This window comes from Chiloscyllium punctatum, chromosome 22 (assembly GCF_047496795.1).
Source record: "Chiloscyllium punctatum isolate Juve2018m chromosome 22, sChiPun1.3, whole genome shotgun sequence".
Taxonomy (NCBI): Eukaryota; Metazoa; Chordata; class Chondrichthyes; order Orectolobiformes; family Hemiscylliidae; genus Chiloscyllium; species Chiloscyllium punctatum.
Window position 1 is genome coordinate 45,280,735 of NC_092760.1, and position 22,438 is coordinate 45,303,172.

The 22,438-nt window shown below is 41.4% G+C and overlaps 1 protein-coding gene across 2 annotated transcripts in view; it reads right to left on the reverse strand.

Moving 5' to 3' along the window:
- The window catches only part of LOC140493595 (uncharacterized), a 334,841-nt gene that overhangs the window by 45,908 nt on the left and 266,495 nt on the right, over positions 1–22,438 (reverse strand). For both annotated transcript variants that reach the window (XM_072592212.1, XM_072592213.1), the window contains exons 7-9: positions 7,291–7,332; positions 4,977–5,020; positions 3,552–3,633 (exon numbers count right to left, since the gene is read on the reverse strand). In XM_072592212.1, the coding sequence (XP_072448313.1) occupies positions 3,552–3,633; positions 4,977–5,020; positions 7,291–7,332 (168 nt within the window). The remainder of the gene's footprint in view (positions 1–3,551; positions 3,634–4,976; positions 5,021–7,290; positions 7,333–22,438) is intronic.

Consider the following 22,438-nt stretch of genomic DNA (forward strand, 5'->3'; position numbering starts at 1 on the left):
CACCTCACTTGAAAGATGGTCAGGATCCATTACAAAATGGATGCCTAGACACTGGAAGGAACTGATTTGCAATAAGAAACCAAATATAAACAACAGATCGCTCATCTGCAGGAACGGCCAGAGACGAAAAGAAACTTCTAGAAACTCATTACATGAAAAAAATTGCTGAAGACGCCCCTGCCCTCCTTTTCAATGGCATCTTGAAAGCTTGACCATGGGAAACCAAAACCTCTGAATTAACATGTACCATAACCTTTATGGGCCCCTTGTCAGCTATTACATGACTGAAATATCTTCTTGCAAGAACCAAGGTGATAAACTTGTCTGTTTGCTACAGAAGGCAGTAACAGCAAGACAACCAACAGGACGTAAGAAAGTTTCTCCAGCTCAGCTCCTATTCCTGTTACACATTGAAATGCTGAAAACACAAAGATAGAGAATCTTAAAATGAATGGAACTTCCAAGAGACAACACTCATTCTGGAAAACAACTGAAAACATTCTGGAAAAGTGTGGGTCTTCTTAGGCAAATCTAAGTGAGCAAATTTTAAAGGGCAATTTACAGCAGTCAATAAGAGTGGTATGTCCCTCCTGTCATATGTGGGATATTAGGGAACAGTTGACTGTCCCTGAAGACGACATCTGCAGATGGTGTTTTTGGATCCATCCCATATCAGACCACTTGGAGTTGCTGGAGAGGCAGTTAGAGTCACTGAGTAGCATCGAGGAGACACAGTGTGATGGTTAGTAGATTTAGATAGTGGTTAAACTGCAGGTTCAGTAAGATAGATGGGTGACTGTCAGTAGAAGTAGGAAGGTAGTTCAGGAGTTTCCTGTGGCTATTCCTCTCACAAACAGATGTACCATTTTGGGTACCATTGAGGAGGATAGGAAAATAGTCTCGCAGCCAGATATTGGGCACCATGAATGAATCTTATGTTAAGCAGGGTTTGTCAAAATTCGAAAGAGAAATTGTTCTAGGGAATTCTGTTGTCAGGGGGACAGACAGTAGATTCTGTGGCCATGATCAAGAATCCAGGATGGTATGTTGCCTTCCTGGTACAAGGGTCAAGGACATCTAAAAACAGTTGCAACATATTGTCAAAGGAGAGAGCGAAAAGCTGGAAGTTATTGCACACATTGGTAAAAATGACATTATCTGAGGGTTAGGGGGGAGGGGAGGGAGAATGGGAGAAGGACAAAGTGTGTTGACCCTTAATAGTACTCACAATAAAAAGACAAATGAGGATGGTTCTGAATTTTAAAAAAAGAGCAATTTAATTCAAAAATTCAGGCAAGAGCAAGTCAGAGAACAAGATAACTGCAAAGAATTAAAGTGCATTTATTTCAATGTGGGTGTCTTACAGATAAGGCAAATGAACTCAGGACATGTATGGAACATGGGGCTGGGACATCACAGCTGTTATAGAAACATGGCTGAAGGAGGGAAAGGACCGACAGCTCAATGTTCTGGTGTTTAGATGCTACAGAAGGGACAGAAAAAGAGGCAAGAAGGGAGGGGAAAAAAGATTTTGATTAACTAAAATATTACTGCTGTATTTAGAGAGGATATTTCTGAAGGATCATCCAGTGAAGCTATATGGATGGAACTCACTTTGATGGGATTGTGCTATCTAACCCCTCACCCCACTCCCAATAGTCAGAGGCAAATTAAGGAATAAATATGCAGAGAGATCTCAGATATAGGTAAGAACTATAGCATTGTAATAGTAGAGGATTTTAACTTTCCAAATGTAGACTGGGACTGCCATAGTGTTCAAGGCTTGGATGGTGAGGAATTTGTTAGATGTGTTCAAGAAAACTTTCTTTATCAATATGTAGATGTTCCTCCAAGAGAAGGAGCAAAACTTGACCTTCTCTTTGGAAATAAGGCAGGGCTGAAGTGTTAGTGAGGGAGCACTGTGGGAACAGTGATCATGATTCTATTAGTTTAAAATAGTAGGCCTTGCATAAAAGGCAAAGTTCTTGATTAGAGTAAGGTAAATTTTGATGGTATGAGGCAGGAACTTTCAAGAGTTGATTGGAGTAGCCTGTTCACAGCTACATAGATGATTGGCAAGTGAGAGACTTTAAAAAGTGAGATAACGAGACCTCAGAGGCATCACGTTCCTGCTCAGACCATTAAATATAGAAATTGGGGCATCATGTTGAGGAGGTTGGTGAGGCCATTTTTGGAGTACTGTGTACAGTTCTGGTTGCCCTGCCAAAGGAAGGATATTATTAAATTGAAGAGGGTTCAGAAAAGATTTACCAGGATTTTACCAGGACTGCAGCGTTTGAGTTAGAAGGATAGGCTGGGACATTTTTCCACTGGAGTCTAGGAGGTTGAGGGTTAACGTTATAGAGGTTTATAAAATCATGAGGGGCATGGATAAGGTGAATAGTAAATGTCTTTTCAGTAGAGTGGATGAGTTCAAAACTAGAGGGTATATTTTTAAGGTGAGAAGATAAAGATTTAAAAGAGACCTGAGGGGCAACTTTTTCCACACAGCAGGTGGTTTGAATGTGGAATGACTTGCCAGACGAAGTGGTAAATGCAGGTACAGTTACAATAGTTAAAAGGCATTTGGATAGGTACATCAATAGGAAAGTTTTGAGGGATATGGGCCAAATGCTGGTAAGTGGAACTAGTTTTGTTTGGATGGTCAAATATATATATTGAATCGACAAGTGTGCATATTTTCAAAACCTGTAATAACAAGCTGAGGAGTGAAGAGAGTGGAATTCATTCAGCTTTCTGGCCTTGGTGATCTCATTTCGAAACACTGCTCTTTTATTGAGTTCTTATATTTTCATAGAATCCCAACAGTGTAGAAGGCCATTTAGCCAATCAAGTCCACACCGACCCTCCGAATAGCATCAACCAGACTCACCATCCCTTACCCTATCCTCATAACCTGCATTTCCTATGGCTAATCCACTTAGTCTTCCCATCCTGGCCCTTCTGGGCAATTAAGTATGATCAATCCACCTAACATCTTTGTTAGAAAAACAACATTAACACATTTTTAATGTTGTGAGAGAGCAAACCGAAGCACCCAAAGGAAACTCATACAGACACTTGAAGAATGTGCAAACTCCACACAGACAGTCACCCAAGGGTGGAATCGAACCTGGGTCCCTGGTGCTGTGAGGCAGCAGTGCTTACTACTAAGCCACTGTGCCCCACCCCAAATATTGATAACTAAATAGCCTTAGCACATTATGGCATTGAATCATAGAAGTTAGGTCAATAATTGCAACTGTAGTCACTGTGGAATCTGAGAATTATCTTTTGGGAGGGAGGGACTCTAAAGTAAGAACAATGACAGGTTTTCTTGTCTAAATCACAAGCCTTGGTCATACAGTGACAGGAAAGGCCAGTCAGATGATGGTCATGTACCTATCCAACCTACACTAGGTGGCTTCCCAAAAGGACAAGGCAAGACATATATCTATGATTCTTGCAACAATTCCATTCTAAGTGAACAAGGTCTGTGCGTGACAATCAATGTGTTTGTCTGCAGCTGTACAGTGAGAAAATTGGATTACCTCAATGGCACTGGTATACTGTTCCAATCGGTCATCAATCTTTGATATGTTAGTTATGGGCTGGGACTTTTTAATGCTGTTACTGTAATTTAAAAGACACAAGTTAACTAAAATTATGTTTTCAAAACACTGCTTTGAAAAGTTACACATTGAAACATCACAAGGAAATGCATTCTTCCAACTTTTCGCAGGATAGAGGGATCCTATTCAGAAGCATTCGGACAATTACACGTTTATGCAAAAAAAAAATTCACTTAAAATAATATCTTTGATGCAGGAAAAGAAAAATCACAAAGTGCTTCAAGAGGTAAGAAGAAACATAGACAACAAATCAAATCTCAACTAAGGAGGAGTGACTTGTGATAAAATCTCAGGTTTTCAAGATAGCTATGAGAAAAGAGGAGATGGTCAAGTTTGGGGAGGGATTTTTGAAGCATGGAACGTTGATGGCTTATATCACAATTACCAATAAATGGATATATGTAGCAAATATCTAAGATATAATTACAGAAATAAAGAGGTCAACTCAGGGAAGAAAGGATAATTGTGCACAAAGAAAGTTGGTTAATCATGAGGTTAATGGAAATGGATTTGAGAGAATAGGAAGACTCTCTTATAGGTTAACTGAGTCTCTAAAAGATTGTTAAGGGGGAAACAGGGATAGAAATGAGAGAAAAATGTAAAGGTCTAGAGCTGAGAGGAGATGCAGACAATTTGGCTTGCTATGAAAGAAGGACAGAGAAGCAGGAGATGTTGCACAATATCTGACTTCTTGATTGACAAAATAAATACATGATCGGAGAAGAGTGTAGTGGAGGCAGGAGAGGGTATGTTAAGCAGCAGTTGGACATAGATGACAAGACATAATTGCATTATTTTTATGCTGGAATGATTCTAGAGCATGGCCAGTAATACTGGAAGAGAACAAGGCTTGGTCGAGCTGACGTGGGGTAGTCAATCACATCAACAGATGAACAAGTCATTTTCATGTAGGGTTATTCAAGGTTTTGCCCCCACTGCCTCAGGCTTGACAGAGCAAACTTGTAACTTTGTCAGTGGAATGATCCTGATGGGTAGAGGCAAGTGCATTAAAGGTGAGGGAAAGAGAACGAGTTAGCAATTGCAGGGTACCTAGGTAAACAAAGGATCAAAGTTTGATCAACTGGGGTACTGTAGGAGATGTGTATTTTCCAGTTAAACAGATGGATGTGAAAATTATAGCATGCAAAGGAAAATTAGGTTGTGAAGGATCCAAGCAAGTGATTGCCAATGACCTTGTCAGAGATCAGATCCGGTGGAATATCCGAGCAGGAAGAAGCACTGGAGGATTAGCTGCGAAACAAGAGCTGAGAGAGTGAAGGCAAATTAAATTGTGGATAAACAGGATGATCTGAGGAACAGCGTTGCTGCAGCAACTTTTCTCACCTCTTCTTCAGCGAGCGGTTCAATGATTCTGTTCTTTCACTAATCTGGAAAGCAGAAAGACAGCAGAGTTTTGTCTCAGTTTAAATGCAACACAAGCTTTCTTGCCAACTTTGACTTAAGCCAAGGCTTTTCATCCTGTGAATCAGATTATGGTACTCATTTGCTGTTACCATGGATATCCCTCTAGCTGAATTCAACCTAATGTCATTAAACAAGATGACGCAAGAGAAGAAAGAGAAAGTCTCAGAGTGAATTAAGTGACAAATTATAAGGTTTTGCAAAAGTGTCAAATTGTCCATAAATAAATTATATCCACAGCATTAGAAGCTATTTGTTGGAATGTATTTTAACGGAATACTAGCAACCAGCATATGTTGCTTGTCGAAGCTTTTTTTCAGATAAAAAGCATAAGCTTTTCTGCCAAATAAACATAAACATTGGGAACCATTTTTAATGACAAAAGCTGCAGTCTGCTTCCTTACAATACAAGATAGGTTTGCTTTGTTTTTTGCAATGTGGAAGACTGTAATTAAAGGCTTAAGTGCTAATTTTAGTATCAGATGAAGGAACAAATAATTTATTTGATCTAACCAGTTACAAAGGAGTTGAACTAAAACACTGTTGGTGCTAAGTCGGGGGTGCTTTAGCAATTGTGCTACACTGTCAACTCAGCCAGCTTCCTCCCAAGGTCAGAGTCATTACCTTCTGTCCAGAACTCAGTCAGTGGTTCAAGGTCTTCATATAGTTTGTTAAACGGTTATAAAATTAAACAAAAACAATGTAAAAGATATTTTAACTGAGTAATCTTAATGATTTAAATTTTAAAAGAATGTAAAATGATGAGGCCAACTTTCTTAACACCATCATTAAACAAGTCTCTGGATGGAAAAATGCAGATACGTCATGTATTAGTGATGGGTAATTAAAAAACAAACTTCCTGATTTTGTAGGTTACAATCTTAACTTGCAGCCGATGAGTGGGATTTCCCCAGAAACTAACAATTTCCATATTTAAATATGCAAATCGGTCTTCCCCACCCGACCATCCCACTACGTCCCGTACAAATCTGTCACCTGATTGACCATTTCTGGCCTGTGATTGTGACCTCTGGTTTCCTAAAATTGTCCTCCATCCTGCGTACCACAGCTTTCCACCAAATCAGGCAGGAGACTGGTGGAGACCAAGTGATTGGCCCAGGGAATTAAATCTACTAAAACTTCTTATTGTTCCTGGTCTATTTTTGTCCATTTCTGCAGGACTGTTCCAGGAGGTAACATTGTGGGATTTGAGCACTGCAACCAGCACAAATGGCATGCAAGATGTCTGGGTACTTGAATAAAGTTAAACCACAAAATAATCTGGGGAAATTGACAGATTCAAAATATTCATTTAAATGGTGCAATTGGTCTTGTGGAGATAAAAATTAAAATGCTGCATTAAAAAATAAGTAAATTGAATGCTGCAGAGGTGCAGTACAGCATTTAGGAACTCTAACTGTTGACATAGCCACATCAAGAGCTGGCATCAGAAACATGACGAGAAAACAAAAGTAAATTCATGCAAGATGGGACAGGAACTTTTGTCGGAATTTGAACATTATTTCACCAGGATACTTAAGCATTATACACCAAGCAATGATTAATGCCAGGCTAGTTGAACCTTCCTGTCTTTTGAGGTGTTCCATTAAGTACCTGCAGTTGGAATTTGGAGATAGATTGCTGTTGGTCAGAAGCTGAGTAAAACATGGTCACAAAAGAACACAAAATTCTAGGGTCTGATTTCTGATCTGCACTAAGTGCATTGGTCTGAGCCAACAGTGCAATAGCAAGGCACCTTTGCACTAAGAAAGAAAAATATATCAGACAATGATATGCTGAGTTAATTGAGTGCTGTGGGCCAGAAATGTCCTAGTAACCACTTACATTGTGTTGATTTAACTGTTCGGAGTCAGAACTGTGGAGGATATCAGGGAATCACACTCAGTATAACCGAAGCAAGTATGAAATGAACCATATCAGCCTTGGAAATTTAGTCAATTTAGTTAGCTGCCACTCAAAGATTAGCTGATTTATTGAGATTACAAAGTAATTATCTACTAGTGCTATTTAGTAGATTGGTTCAAGATGATGAATGGTATTTATATAGATGATGGCAAAGGCATCATTGGCAGATTAAGACCATTTCTTTCACCCACTACGTGTTCATTGAAACTTTGAGCAATTTGGGGAGAAGAAATGAAGTAATTACAGAAGAGGTTAAGCAGAATTGTTGGTCTAGTGCTTCATTCATATTTAGTGCATTTGATTGACTCACCAAGCAAGTTGTTTCTGGCGTCATCCCCTCGTCATACTCATTCTGAAATTACAGACACAGGCAATAGGAGATAGGAAGGCCATGACAAAAAAGGTAGAAAAATAGCCACCAGCCCAAAGAACAAGTTTGGTTAGTATTATTGGCAAAGAGTTACAAGAGCCTCATCACAGAGAATTCAGTATTATAATTGCTTATGTCCTTTGTGAGCTGGAAAAACACAGAGACATGGCAACTTGGAATAACCATCAGCTGACAGGACTGTCTCTTTCAAACTTAGACAATTTTCACTGGGGTGCCTGAACATTGTCATGCTTTATGTATTTGAGCATCTTTTAAACAGGTACTTGCAAAATCAAAGATAAGTATTTTTTTGCCTGACTGCATTCAGCCAAAGCTGGGTAAATCTTCACAGACACTGGTTAGAAAGGATGGGTTTTTTTTTGCGACTCTTTTTAAATCCTCAGCCCATGAAACAAGTACAGATTACAGAGCATTCTGTAAATCAGATGATGATGATGTCAAATCATGACTCATTTAAACGGATGCTAAACACGGTATGGGTGGGGTAGCAGGACTGTCTTGTCAGTATGCAGTTGGATAAAATTTTGAATACCAAACTGCTCAGTTCCTCATTTGAGTCATGTTGAGATAGGAGGCTTGGGTGAAAACTGCAGCATTTTGCGGTCAAACAGAAAGGAGATTAAAGTTTTGAGTCATGCATGAATGACCTCTGACATTTTCAAAGCAGTTAACTAAGCGTTTTGGCAGCATCCTAAAAAAAGGACACGCACCAAACTCTACACTACACAGGTGCCACTGCAGCAAGTAAAAGATAGGGAACTAAATGACAGAATAATAGAAGAAATTTACTCAAAAATATTGCAATGAAAAAAAAGGCAATAACTAACTGAATAACACAAGTTACTTAACTGGTGGTTGGGTTTGCTGCAAACGGTCATCACTGAGCAACTGATGTGTTGCCAGTTACTTTTTTCATTCCTTTAATGAATGATTCTCAGCTGGTACATCATACAGCCACATGTTACTATATTTTACAGCAACTAAAGAAACCTCAAAACCCTACATGCCCGCAGCTGATACAGTGCTCGATGAGCAGAAAACCTCCAACACATGGTTACATCGGCACGTCTGGACTGAACAAGGTGCTAAAAAGGTGTTATGGCTAGGCTCAATAAACCTTGAATTTGTTTCCATCAGGTTAGTGATTCTTTTGCTCCTGCCTAATTTATTTCCACCTCGCTTTTGCCATAAATCAGCTTGCTTCCTTCTTGGCTGAATTCCAGCAATCCACCTTGTAAATGGGGAGAGGACAGAGAAGTAGATGATATACTCCTCAGTTTCTGTTTTCAACCCCCAGACCATGAACTCTTGCTACATACACTGAGATTATTAATAACAAGCTCCTTCTTGGGCAGGACAAGTGCTCTCCAAAATTGATGCCCGTCCACTTTCCAACACTACACAGGTATGAGGAGTAAATATTCAGCCTCCATTCTGCCTATTTCAGTCATCCTTCTTTGCCCAAATTCCTTGCTCACTCAATGAGCTACAGACATTTGTAAACATAAGCATGTAGGACTTAGGAGCAGGAGAAGACCATTACACACTTCAAACTGGTTCTTTCATTCAGTAGTGGTTGATCTGGGCTCCACTTTCCTGAATGTCCACTGTTGTAATATTAACCCTTACCATAGTGTTGTAAGATCCATTTGCTAATTTGTTGCCACCATTCTCTTTCCTGGTAGTGATCCACAGGGCCTGCATGGTCCAGTACAGTCAAGGAATACCACTTGGCTGTTTAATGAGAAGAGGTTCTCATCTTAAACAAAATGTAGTGTATTGCACGATAGCAAATTGGTGTGGTAGACATTGCTGTGAGAACATGAAGGAGACCTCTATTTCAAGTGTTACTTCTTCCAGATGCAAAGCTGATGAGCAGATCCAGATCCATCCATGTATAAGTGACATCATCATATTGGGCAGTGCTTAAAGCGTTAACCTTTGGGACCCTTACACCCTTATTCCATACCCTCTAAAACCCTCGAATCTCTTACTTGCTAAAAATCTATATAACTCTTCCTTGAAGAAATTCAAGACCTGATCTCAACATCCAAACTCAAGTTTATCGTGAAACCTCTCCTCCACGTCCTCAACTCAAGTCCTGCCGGTCTTTCCTTTGCAAATCACCAGGTTTTCGCTGCACAACCTGGTGTCGCCTCGCACCCTGAGCCCAACAAGTTGTCCAACAAGCTCACTGTCAGGCAGGAAATTATTTTTTAAAAAAAGAACAAAGTTTTGCCATTAGTATCAATAAAATCTCTGTTTGCTTTGGGTTCCTGTGATACTGTGTTTCCCCTGCCTTCTCTCCATAGGAAATAGGAATAATTTATCAAACAGAAGCCAGTGCACCACAAAGCAAGATGGTTTCTTTTGCTGCTTCTGATTGGACATAAGACATAGGACCAAACTACATGCTCACTCCAAAAGACTGCATACAGGCTGAAATCTGGGTCTTGTTGAAATCCTATCCGAAAGCTGTAACAGGAGTAATCATAACTTCACAACATCCTGTTTCACAATTTGTCAAGGCCAGAGTCATTTTGTTATCATTTGTCTTTCTTGAAGAAAGGAGTTCTAATGAAACCATAATATCAAGCAAATAATGATCTGGAGAAATGCAGGTCTATTTTGTGCTGTGATTTTACTTTAAGGTATCCTTTGGAATGAGAAGATACCTGGTATTCCATCATTGCTTTACGATATCTGGTACGTCTTGTATGTTAAAATGACCTTAGGTTTTCTTGCACTACTATTTGTTCCTCCCTGAAGCAATAAATGAATGTTATGTATAAAATCATAGAAATGAGTTGCATGCTGAGACCAAATTAAGCAACTCAAAGAACAATGAAAATTACAGCACAGGAACAGGCCCTTCGGCCCTCCAAACCTGTGCCTTTCTAAACCGGTCGACTATTTTCTAAGGATTTGTACCTTTGCTCGCTACCCATTCATATATCTGTCAAAATACATCTTAAATGACGTTATTGTTCCCACCCCTACCACGTCTGCTGGCAAAGCGTTCACGGCCCCCATCACCCTCTGTGCAAAGAGCTTTCTACGCATATCTCCCCTAAACCTTTCCCTCGAATGTGAATTTGTGATCCCTAGTAATTGAGTTCTGCATTGTGGGAAAAAGCTTCTTGCTATCCACCCTGTCTGTACCTCTCACTATTTTGTAGACCTCAATCAGGTCACCTCCCCCCCCACCCCCCCCCCCCCCCCCTCCCCTCAACCTCAGTCTTTCTAATGAAAATAATCCCAATCAATTCAACCTCTCTTCATAGCTAGCACCCGCCATACTAGGCAATATCCTGGTGAACCTCCTCTGCACCCTCTCCAAAGCATCCACAGTCTTTTCGTAATGCGGTGACCAGAACTGTACGCATGTATCTCAAGTTTGGTGTTGGGGGGGGGGGGGGGGGGGGGGGGGCGGTGGTGGTGCTGTAGTACAGCCCCAACATTGTTACCGCATCCTTCCTGTTTCTGAGCTCTGCCCATGTTGCCTCACTGCTCAAGTCTTTCATTGTGCCTTCCTTCAGAACAACTATGATATCTTACTTGACCAGTAATGCAACTCCTCCACCGCTTTGCCTCCCACTCTGTCTCGCCTGAACCATTGATATCCTGGGATGTTTAACTACCAATCATGCCTTTCCCTCAACCAATTCTCAGTAATAGCAATAACATCATGCTCCCAGGTACTAATCCAAGTCCTAAGTTCAGCTGCCTTACCTACTACACTTCAAGCATTAAAACAAATGCACCTCAGACCATCAATCCTTTTGCATTCATCATCTGCTCCATGCCTCTTCTTCCCCTTAGTCTCGCTGACTTCATTATCTAGTTCCTTATAGGCTTTAGTTACTGCTTCCTAACTGTCCTCTAACCTCATTTGGTTCCCAAACCCCTGCGATATTAATTTAAACCCTCCCCAACAGTGGTAGCAAAATCACCCCCAAGGATATTGGTTCCAGTCTGGCCCAGGTGGAAACTGTCCAACTTGTAATGGTCTCACCTCCCCCAGAACCAGTCCCAATGTCCCAAAAATCTGAACCCCTCTCTCCTGGACCATCTCTCAAGCCACACATTCATCCTGATTATTCTATCATTCCTACTCTGACTAGCATGTAGCACTAGTAGCAATCCTATGATTACGATCTCTGAGGTCCTACTTTTTAATTTGGGTCCTAACTTCCTAAATTCTGCTTGTAGGACCTCATTCCATTTTCTTACCTATATCGTTTGTGTCTATATGCACCATGACAACTGGTTGTTCATCCTTCCCCTTGAGAATGTTCTGTAGCCGATCCGAGGCACTCCTGACCCATGCAGCTGAGAGGCAACATACCATTCGGGAGTCTCGTTTTCGACCACAGAACTGCCTATCTACACCCCTTATAATGGAATCCCCTATGACTATAGCCCTTCCACTTTTTCCCGCCCTTCTGTAAAGCAGAAGGCCAGGGGGCATGAACTTGGCTACTGCTGCCTTCCCCCTGGTGAGCCATCTCCCCCTTGTTTTGGAGGCAGATGGTTGCAGGTGATGCCTGCCTTGCCTTCCTGCTCTTTCTCTGCCTTTTGGTCACCTATTCCCTTTCTCCTTCAGCAATCTTAAGCTGCGGCATGACCAATTTACTAAATGTGCTATCCACGTGCCCCTCAACATCGCGGATGCTCCAAAGTGAATCCATCTGCAGCTCCAGAGCCATCATGCAGTCAAACAAGAGCTGCAACTGGACACACCTCCTGCATGTGCAGGAGGCAGGGACATCAGCTGTATCCCTGAGCTCCCACATTGAGCAAGAGGAGCATAACATAGGTCTGAGATCTCCTGCCATTTTTAACTTTAAATTTAAGTTTAATCTTAGCTTAGGTAAAAGAAAAGGGAAAGTTTTCACCAAATCACTCAATAAAAAAGAAATAGAAAAACCTTACCTGATCAACTCACCAAAGAGTTCCTTTTTTTTGGTTAGAGGAGGAGGGTGGGTGGGAGACACTACACGTGTAGTGTTGCAGGTTCAGCTGCTACCCAAATAAAACAGTTTCACTCACTTAACCAGCAGCCCTCTAGTCCTTGCTCTCACCTCTCAACAAATCCATTGGATTATATGTACAATTAACCTTGAATTTAATCAAGGTGTTCAAGTGGTTCAGAGACAGAATAACTGATCAGAGTAAATATCAAGGGGACATCAAGGGACCTAGCAACATTTGAATCAATGGGCATCAGGAGAAAACTCTGCTTGTCGGAGTCATACCTGGCTCAGAAGAAAACTGTTAGGGTTGTTGAAGTTCAGTTATCTCAGATCCAGAACAGCTCTGCAGGAGCTCCCCGGCCTCGCGTCCTAGGCCCAAACCCTTTCAACTGCTTCATCACAACTTTCCCTCCGTCATACTGTCAGAAGTGAAGGGGTTCAGCACTGCTCATGACTCCTCAAGATAGTGACAGTCCAAATGCAGCAAAACTGGGACACTATCTAGGCTGACAGGTAGTAACTAACATTCATACCACTTGTACCAAGAAATAATTATCTCCAATGGACAGAATTTGACTATCATCCCTTGACATTAAATAACTTTACCACTTTACTAATGACACTCCCACTATCAACATCCTGAAGGGTTACCAGAAAATGAATTGGACTAGCCAAATAAATATTGTGATTTCAAATGATGGTCAGAGACTAGGATGTCTAAAGTAAGTAACTTCACCTTCCCACCATCCACAAGACACAAGTCAGGAATGTGATGGAATACTTCCCACTTGTCCCGATGGATACAGCTCCAACAATACTTGAAGCTTGACATCATTCATAATAAAGCAACCCCTTGATTGACACCACATCAACTTCCTTCCACATTAACACTGAGGAGCAGCAATGTGTACTACCTAGCTAGCCACATCCCATGGATGATTGAAGTCGGCCTGTTAATTCTCTTTATGATTTACCTTTTTCACATTTATGTCATTGAATAGCCCAAGTTCTTTTGACTTCTGCAAAATTGAGAAATACAGAATTTAATCCTCTTGTTATTAATTTTTCAACTGGTTGAAATTGTTCACTCTGTCAAAGATATCGTAATTTCAAAAACATCCAACAGACCCCTCATTAAAATTCTCTGAAGGAAATGTTTCTTGCCAGCGTTTTGTACTTGGCGATTGCTCACTCTTGGCATGAGTGCCGTCCTCCTATCGGATGGCTAAAATTACAGTCAATGTTCTCATATGTAGCCTTAGCAAAGTCTTGCACAAATTCAATATCACCTCCTCATTTTTAATATTCAATACCTTGTGTATAGAATGCAGAATCTCATTTTTACTTTGTTTAAGAATTTTTCTTCTATCAACACAAGTCTAAACGGCTAAGACTGTATCATTGTCCTTGGCTGTGGCTGTGTATAACAGCACAATGGAAGTAGTCTCTGCCCAGAGCCAGCTCACTTGTTCATCCACACCAAGTGACTGGAAGGGAGATATTGTGTCATAAGTTATTAATTAAAAATTCCTGATAGCAAAAAATTGTCCCTAATTTCCATCAATCCTTATCAAGCAAAATGAGCCACTGACTAGTCAATCGCTAATCAATCCATAGGACTAACATTGGAATGTACTTGTGCTTAGGAGCCATTTTGATACTTGTACTTTGCTTGGTATTTTCTTTGCAATCGAGTCATTTTGTTGTCGTTTAGTCATCCATGTGAGTAAAATCCCTCCTTACACATTAGATTGTACAAAATGCTTCAGTCCAGTAACTTCAATGGTGCACTCATTAATTCTTCTTCGAACAAAAAAAAATTTTTTTTAAAAAAAGGTTAATTATTTGCAGACGGAGTTGATTTCCAGCCTGAAAATTGCTTTGTGTACACTGACCTGCTCAGATAATCTTGTACCTTAAGCTAATGCTACAACTGATACTATGCAGATTGCTGCTGTGTGCAGCAGCAAGCTGTCAGTGCTTTCCATTTCAATCACAGACATGGTAATCTCACCAGCTCATATACAGATAAAGGATTGACAACTATCAATGAGAATTTGATGGTGTGTCCCCGTCTTTTGCAGATTTATTTTTCATAAAATGTTATGTTTCATTTTCTTTTTCTTTAGTCATAGCCTAAAACAAGTGTAAACTGCTGAAAAAAACATGACCCATCTTCTGCAGTTTGTTTGCTAATGTTAACTTTTACAAAACAGTGAAACTGGAGGGACAAAAATGTACTCAGTTAATTGGAACTGACCTTATAAGTCACAATTATCCTTCCTGATCCTGTATATTGATTCTAATATTCTATATAACATTAAGATACAACATTTTTACCAATTCATTTTCTACTCATTGATAGTGCAACTCTCTGCTACTGATTTTGACATTGCTAATTCTGTTGGAAAGCGGATGATGAAAGAAACAGAAGTAGGAGTAAAATGGAGAGCCCTGATCTTGAGTAACTATAATTTTTTTAAAAAACTAGATATCAAGGATGCTCACCATTAGATCATTTTACATTTGCAGTAGGTATTTTGAACAGGCAGGCTGGGCTCCAGACATGCGTGATTCAGGAGTTCAATCTTAACTCAACAAAAAGATACCTGGGATTCAAAATCTCTCTCGATCTTAGCACATATGCTCATCATTTGTCTTGAATATCACGCTGCCTATAACAATCCTGGTCTCAGTTACAATGAAGGCTACTGTTTCAATGAAGCGATCACCCTGGTATACTTTGTCCAGTATTCTTCACTGGTATATATGGTTGGTATCAGTAATGGATTTCACCATTGATGGCGTGAGAACAAAATCCTTACTTGATAACAAACCACTTTCAACAAAATCACTGGATAGTAATTGGAATAACAACATTGACTGATTTTCCCCTTCTTTACTTTATTTCTGCACCTTATGTTAAACAATAGCAGGTGATCAGACAGAGATCAGAAAACTCATACCCAGTGAATTTGCAGTGTTAATGATTTAAAAATGAATCTGCACCCATTAAACGGGAAGTAATTTTTATGACGTTCCAGACATGACAATGCCCAGGGAGTAAAAGTAAAAATTGTTTGCTCTGTGGCATGGCCTGTTGGTTGATCTGCACTCAGAATATAGGTAAAGGAAATTGAATAGGATTCAATGTCAACCCTTAAAAAGAAATTATGATTTTTCACATTAATTAAATGCATTCCAGAAAAATCAAGCACAGACATACAGAACAAGATTTAGCCACTCCATTCCGGTGTGCCATTCATCTGTACCTCAGCATATTTACCCGCTACATTCCTAGGTACAACCCTCCCACCTAATCTTACTGTGCTGTGTACAGGAAATCCAATTCACTCAGACGAAATAAGGGGAACCACTGTACCAGATATCTTGAAGGAATACTGATGGAGGGCTTATACAGACAGCTGCAGTGTTCATTATTGCAAAGAATAATCAATTAACTATTTATAAAGTTTTTTTTAAAGAAGTACAGGTACTTGAATGTTCGATTCAATACATTATATTATCTGCAGTGTCATGTTACAGGACTTTAGGTATGACAACTGAGGAAATCGACTATTTGTGCAAATGACTTTGTCCATATGGTGAATGGAAAGTGGAGTCAGGAAGCAGGAAACAGGTGCTCCCTGCTGTCCAGGCAACCCACAAAGCAAACAATCTCTTCCTTAAAACAGGAACACAGCCCTCAAACTGAAATGTAACTTTTATTTGTTCAAGCTGCGCACTGAAATACGGCAAAGCACATCCGGAACATTGTTAAATTGAGCTGAAAGCACTTGAGCTAAAAGGGCTAAACTATGTTATTGAAAGGAAGCACTGATTTTCTAACTGTCACTTGTAGGTAAAACACCATTGCAACATTTTATAATTTTGGATGAGGTCATCAGACCCAACCTAACCAAATTGGAAAACCTACCAACCTACAATATTTAATTCAAACAGAAGTAAAACCTTCATGGTAGAGTCAGACTAGAAAAGGTCAGAGAGGGGCAAAATTTAACCTGGTAGTCTACTAAATTGACCTCTATGACAGATTCTGTGCAAATCTTATCTGTTAAGTCAAACATGTTGACTTCCTGACCTCCATCATCCGAACTACTGGAAAGATACAAGCAAATATTCTCATAGACCAAGAAAGAAATGGAAAGTTAACCAAATTATTTCTGCAGGGCGTCCTTGTGTAGCAATTGTTAGATAGGTTACACTTTTGTCTGAACAGCAAAACTGTTCATACTGTATCATGTACATTTTTCCACAAGGCAAAAAACCCATCAATATAAATGGGTGTTTATTTCATCATTGATTTGATGACTCCAAAGTGCCTATCAGTGAGTCCACGCATCATCAAGCCTCACTTTTGTAAAGTAGGCTATTAAACTGTGGGCCTAAACAATACTGACAAATTCCACAAATTAAAGACAAATTCTATTAAGTGAAAGGATCCTAATTCATCACAAGCAGGAAACAAAGTATGATGGTATCCATCTTCACAAATGGAGATCACTTTGAAAATGCAATGGCCTGGATTTTTATTTACAGGTCGGCCTGCAGAGGTAAGAAAAATCTAGGACCCGTGAACCTACTTCTAAAAATAGCTGTCCCGACATTGGACTTTCAGTCTGCATGGGCTACATTAGAAACTAAGTAGTCGGGCTGGTGTCCCAGACTGAGAGCTCAGATGCCGAATGCTGAGGTAGACTGTGGAGGGCCTGACCCAGTGTTCCAGTGTGGAATTCAAAATTTTAGAAGAAAAAGTACAATACAAATCTCTTCAGTCCGCTCACAATCCTTCAACTCTCTCAGACATTCCCAATGCTCCATTTTTCCAGCCTATTCCATGCACCCACACTCCCTATAGCCAATCTCACCCTCCAGGGCATTTTATGTCCCACTACCCAGCACAAAGGTCCTTTATAGCCCTTATACCAACAGTGCCAACTCAGATCAACATTTCCCTCACTACCTATTTTTCTTTCCTTTACCCCTACCATGTCAACTCACCTAATATCCACCACAGACCAACCCCACAGAGAGATAAAATGAAGGTCTATGCAATGATGTTCAAAGTGTGCACTGCATATTGAAAAAAAATGTCATTCACAAAATTATTTACTTACATTCTTTCAAATATGCAATGCTTCATTAAAACAAACATTTCAAATGCAGTATTCCTTTTAACAACAAGCATGGGAATTCTGTTTCAAAGACTCTATAGCTACTTGTATCTGTCAATTAAACCGTGAAATGGTAGACATCCTCGTATGATAATAGGTGGTTGCAGAATCAATCATGCAGCAGTAACCAAGGAATGAAAACCCTGATGGTTTATTTCAACAGGCAGTGTAAAATAGCAAGTAATTACATTTTTCTCCCAAAGATTAAGGGGGCAGAACTTTGAAACACTTTGACAGCTTGATAGCTCCTTTTGACGGGTCCTCTTCACAAGTCTGCTGACAGTTTCAATTAGCACTTTTCCTGCACATTGATGTTTGCTTCTAATGTTTTCTAAAAGGCACCTAACATTGCCAAAAGGAAACCCGCCTCCTGCAAAGTTGCTCTCTATCAAGGCGAACATCCACACAATGACTCCTTGTACTTCACATATATCACACACTCTTCTTCATTTCTCTCCTCTTCCAAAAACAGCGTTTCAACCAGGTAGATAAATGATAACTACAATCATAACTAAACAGAGGATCACCTCACATCGACCCAGGCACTGGGAAAGACAACGGCAGAAATAGCCCTGTCGTCCCTGCAGGGTACTCCTCACAAACACCTGGGGACTAGTGCCAACATTGGGAGAGCTGCCTCAGTCTCATCAAGCAACAGCCTAACATTGTCGATAAGTTATGATTCCATGAATATGACTATGTCCCAGACACCACCATCACTATCCCTGAATATGCTCTCGCCCACCAAGAGGACAGACCAGATTGTGGCGGCACAGTTGTATACAGTCGGGAGGGAGTTGCCTTGGGAGTCAAAGAGTCATAGAGATGTACAGCATGGAAACAGACCCTTCGGTTCAACTCGTCCATGCTGGCCAGATATTCCAACCCAATCTAGTCCCACCTGCCAGCACCCTGCCCATATCCTTCCAAACTCTTCCTATTCACATACCCATCCAAATGCCTCTTAAATGTTGCAATTGTACTAGCCTCCACCACTTCCTAATGGCCTTCTTCACTATCCTATCTACCTGCGACTCCACTTTCAAGGAGCTATGAACCTGCACTCCAAGGTCTCTTTGTTCAGCAACACTCCCTAGGACCTTACCATTAAGTGTATAAGTCCTACTAAGATTTGCTTTCCCAAAATGCAGCACCTCGTATTTATCTGAATTAAACTCCATCTGCCACTTCTCAGCCCATTGGCCCATCTGGTCCAGATCCTGTTGTAATCTGAGGTAACCCTCTTTGCTGTCCACTACACCTCCAAGTTTGGTGTTATGTGCAAACTTACTAACTGTACCTCTTGTGCTCGCATCCAAATTATTTATCCAAATCATTTATGTAAATGACAAAAAGTAGAGGACCCAACACCGATCCTTGTGGCACTCCACTGGTCACAGGCGTCCAGTTTGAAAAACAACCCTCCACCACCACCCTCTGTCTTCAACCTTTGAGCCAGTTCTGTAGACTCTATGAAGTCTCATAGCTTCAGGTTAAGAATGGGCAAGGAAACTTTCTGCTGGTTATTATGTACCTTCCCCTCCCTTGGCTGATGAATCAGTACTTCTCATGTTTAACAACATTTGAAGGAAGTACTGAAGGCTGAAATGTCCACCACCAAGTGGTTTGGCAGCTACACTACTGATCGAGCGAGTTGGGTCCAAAAGGACATAACTGCTAGACTGGATCTGTGGTGGATGGTGAGGGAACAAACAAGAGGGAAAAACATACTTGGCCTCATCCTTACCAATGTGCAGGCTGTAGATCCATTTGCCTATGACAGTATTGTTAAGAAAAACCACTGAATAGTCCTTGTAGAGACAAGGTTCCGCCTTCACATTGAGTATACCCTCCACTGTATTGTGTGCTGCTATCACCGTGCTAAATGCCACAGACTTCAAGCAGATCCAGCAACTTAAGACTGGGCATTTACAAGGCTCTTTGGGACATCAACAGCAACAGAATTGTACTCCAACACAATCTGCAAACCTCATGTCCCAGTAGATCCCCCACTCAACCATTACCATCAAACCAGGTATCAACCCTCGTTCGATGCAGAGTGTAGGATGACATGCCAGGAGCAGCACCAGGCATACCTAAAAATGAGGTGTCAACCTGCTGAAGCTACCAAACAGGACAACTTGAATGCCAAACATCATAAGCAGCAAGTGATAGACAGAATTAAAAAGCGATCCCACAACCCACGACTCAAAGAACAAAGAAAATTACAGCACAGGAACAGGCCCTTTGGCCTTCCACCCCTGCGCCGAGCCAGATCCTCTATCTAAACCTGCCACCTATTTTCTAAACATCTGTATCCCTTTGCTCCCTGTCCATTCATCTATCTGTCTAGATATATCTTAAATAATGCTATTATTCCCACCCCTACCACTTCCGCTTGCAATGCATTCCAGGCACCCACCACCCTCTGCATAAAGAACCTTCCCCCAAACTTTTCCCCTCTCACTTTGAACTTGTGACCATGAGTAATTGAGTCCTCTACTCTGGGAAAAAGTTTTTGCTACCCACCCTGTCTACACCTCTCATGATTTTGTTGGCCTCAGTCAGGTTACCCCCCCAATCCCCTTCTTTCCAATGAAAATAATCCTAATATACTCAACCTCTCCTCATGACCAGTATCCTCAATACCAGGCAACATCCTGGCGAACCTCCTCTGCACCCTCTCCATAGCATCTACATCCTTTTGGTAATATGGCGATCAGAACTGTACGCAGTATTCCAAATGTAGCCGAACCAAAGTCCGATACAACTGTAACATGACTTGCCAACTCTTGTACTTAATATCCCGTCCGATGAAGGAAAGCATGCCGTATGCCTTCTTAACCACTCTACTGACCAGCGTTGCCACCTTCAGGGAACAATGGACCTGAACACCCAGTTCTCTCTGTACAATTTTCCCCAGGACTTTTCCATTTACTGTATAGAGATTAGATTAGATTAGAATAGAATATAGTTACAACAAGTCCACACCGACCCGCCATTCTCCTACATTTACCCCTTCATCTAACACTACAGGCAATTTAGCTCGGCCAATTCACTTAACTTGCACATTTTTGGACTGTGGGAGGAAACAGGAGCACCTGGAGGAAACCCACACAGACACAGGGAGAATGTGCAAGTCAGTCGCCTGAGGCGGGAATTGAACCCGGGTGTCTGGCGCTGTGAGGCAGCAGTGCTAACCACTGTGCCACCGTGCTGCCCACATTTATAGATTAGATTACTTACAGTGTGGAAACAGGCCCTTCGGCCCAACAAGTCCACACCGACCCGCCGAAGCGCAACCCCTACATTTTACCCCTTCACTAACACTATGGGCAATTTAACATAGCCAATTCACCTAACCTGCACATTTTTGGATTGTGGGAGGAAACCAGAGCACCCGGAGGAAACCCACACAGACACGGGGAGAATGTGCAAACTCCACAAAGTCAGTCAGTCGCCTGAGGCAGGAATTGAACCTGGGTCTCTGGCGCTGTGAGGCAACAATGCTAACCATGGTGCCACCACAGTATAGTTTGCTTTTGAATTGTATCTTCCAAAATGTATCACTTTGCATTTGCCCAGATTGAAATCCATCTGCCATTTCTCTGCCCAGTTCTCCAATCTATCTGTAATCTGCTGTATTCTCTGACAATCCATTCACTATCTGCCACTGCACCAACCTTGGTGTCATCTGCAAACTTGCTAATGAGGCAACCTACACCTTCCTCAAAATCATTTATGTACATTGTAAACAATTGGCCCCAGCACAGATCCCTGTGGGACACCACTGGTCACAGGTCTCCATTTTGAGAAGCACTCTTCCACTACTACCCGGTCTACTGTTGCCCAACCAGTTCTCTATCCATCTAGCTAAAACACCCTGGACCCCATGCGACTTCACCTTCATCAGCCTACCACGGGGAACTTTATCAAATGCCTTACTCAAGTTCATCTATCTGACATCTACAAGATTCTTCAGACCTACCACATCCAGTCATGAATGATGGTGGTCAACCAAGCAACTCACCAGATAATATATATCTCAATACTCCATATTTCCATACTCAATGATGGAAGAGCTCAGCACTTCAGTGCAACAGACTGAAACTTTCACAGCCAGAAGCGCCGAGTGGAAGGTCCATCTCAGCCTCATCCAATGGTCCCCTGCATTACACTTCAGCCACTTTGATGCACTCCATGTGATATCAAGAACCTTTGGAAGCATTAGATACTGCAAAGGCTACGGATCCTGGGCGGCACGGTGGCTCAGTGATTGGCACTGCTGCCACACAGCGCCAGGGTCCCAGGTTCGATTTCAGCCTTGGGTGACTGTGTGGAGTTTGCACATTCTCCCTGTGTCTGCGTGGGTTTCCTCCAGGTGCTCCGGTTTCCTCCCACGGTCCAAAAATGTGCAAGTCAGGTGAATTGGCCATGATAAATTGCCCATAGTGTTAGGTGCATTAGTCAGAGGGAAATGGGTCTGGGTGGGTTACTCTTCAGAGGGTCGGTGTGGACTTGTTGGGCCAAAGGGCCTGTTTCCATGCTGTAGGGAACGTAATCTAGTCTAAAAAAACTTGTGCTCCAGAACACTGAAAACTTGTGCTCCAGAACTTGCCTCTCTCCTAGCCAAGCACTTCCAGTACAGTTACAACACTGGCATCTATCCAACAACATGGAAAATTGCCCAGGTATATCCTGTACGTAAAAAATAGGACAAATCCAATCCAGCCAATTACCACCCCATTAGTCAACTCTCCAAGATCAGTAAAGTGATGGAAGGTGTCATCAACAGTGCTATCTAGCAGCATTGGCTCAGCAATAACCTTATCAGTGACGCCCAAATTATGTTCTGCCAGGGCCACTCAGCTACTGACCTCATTACAGTCTTGGGTC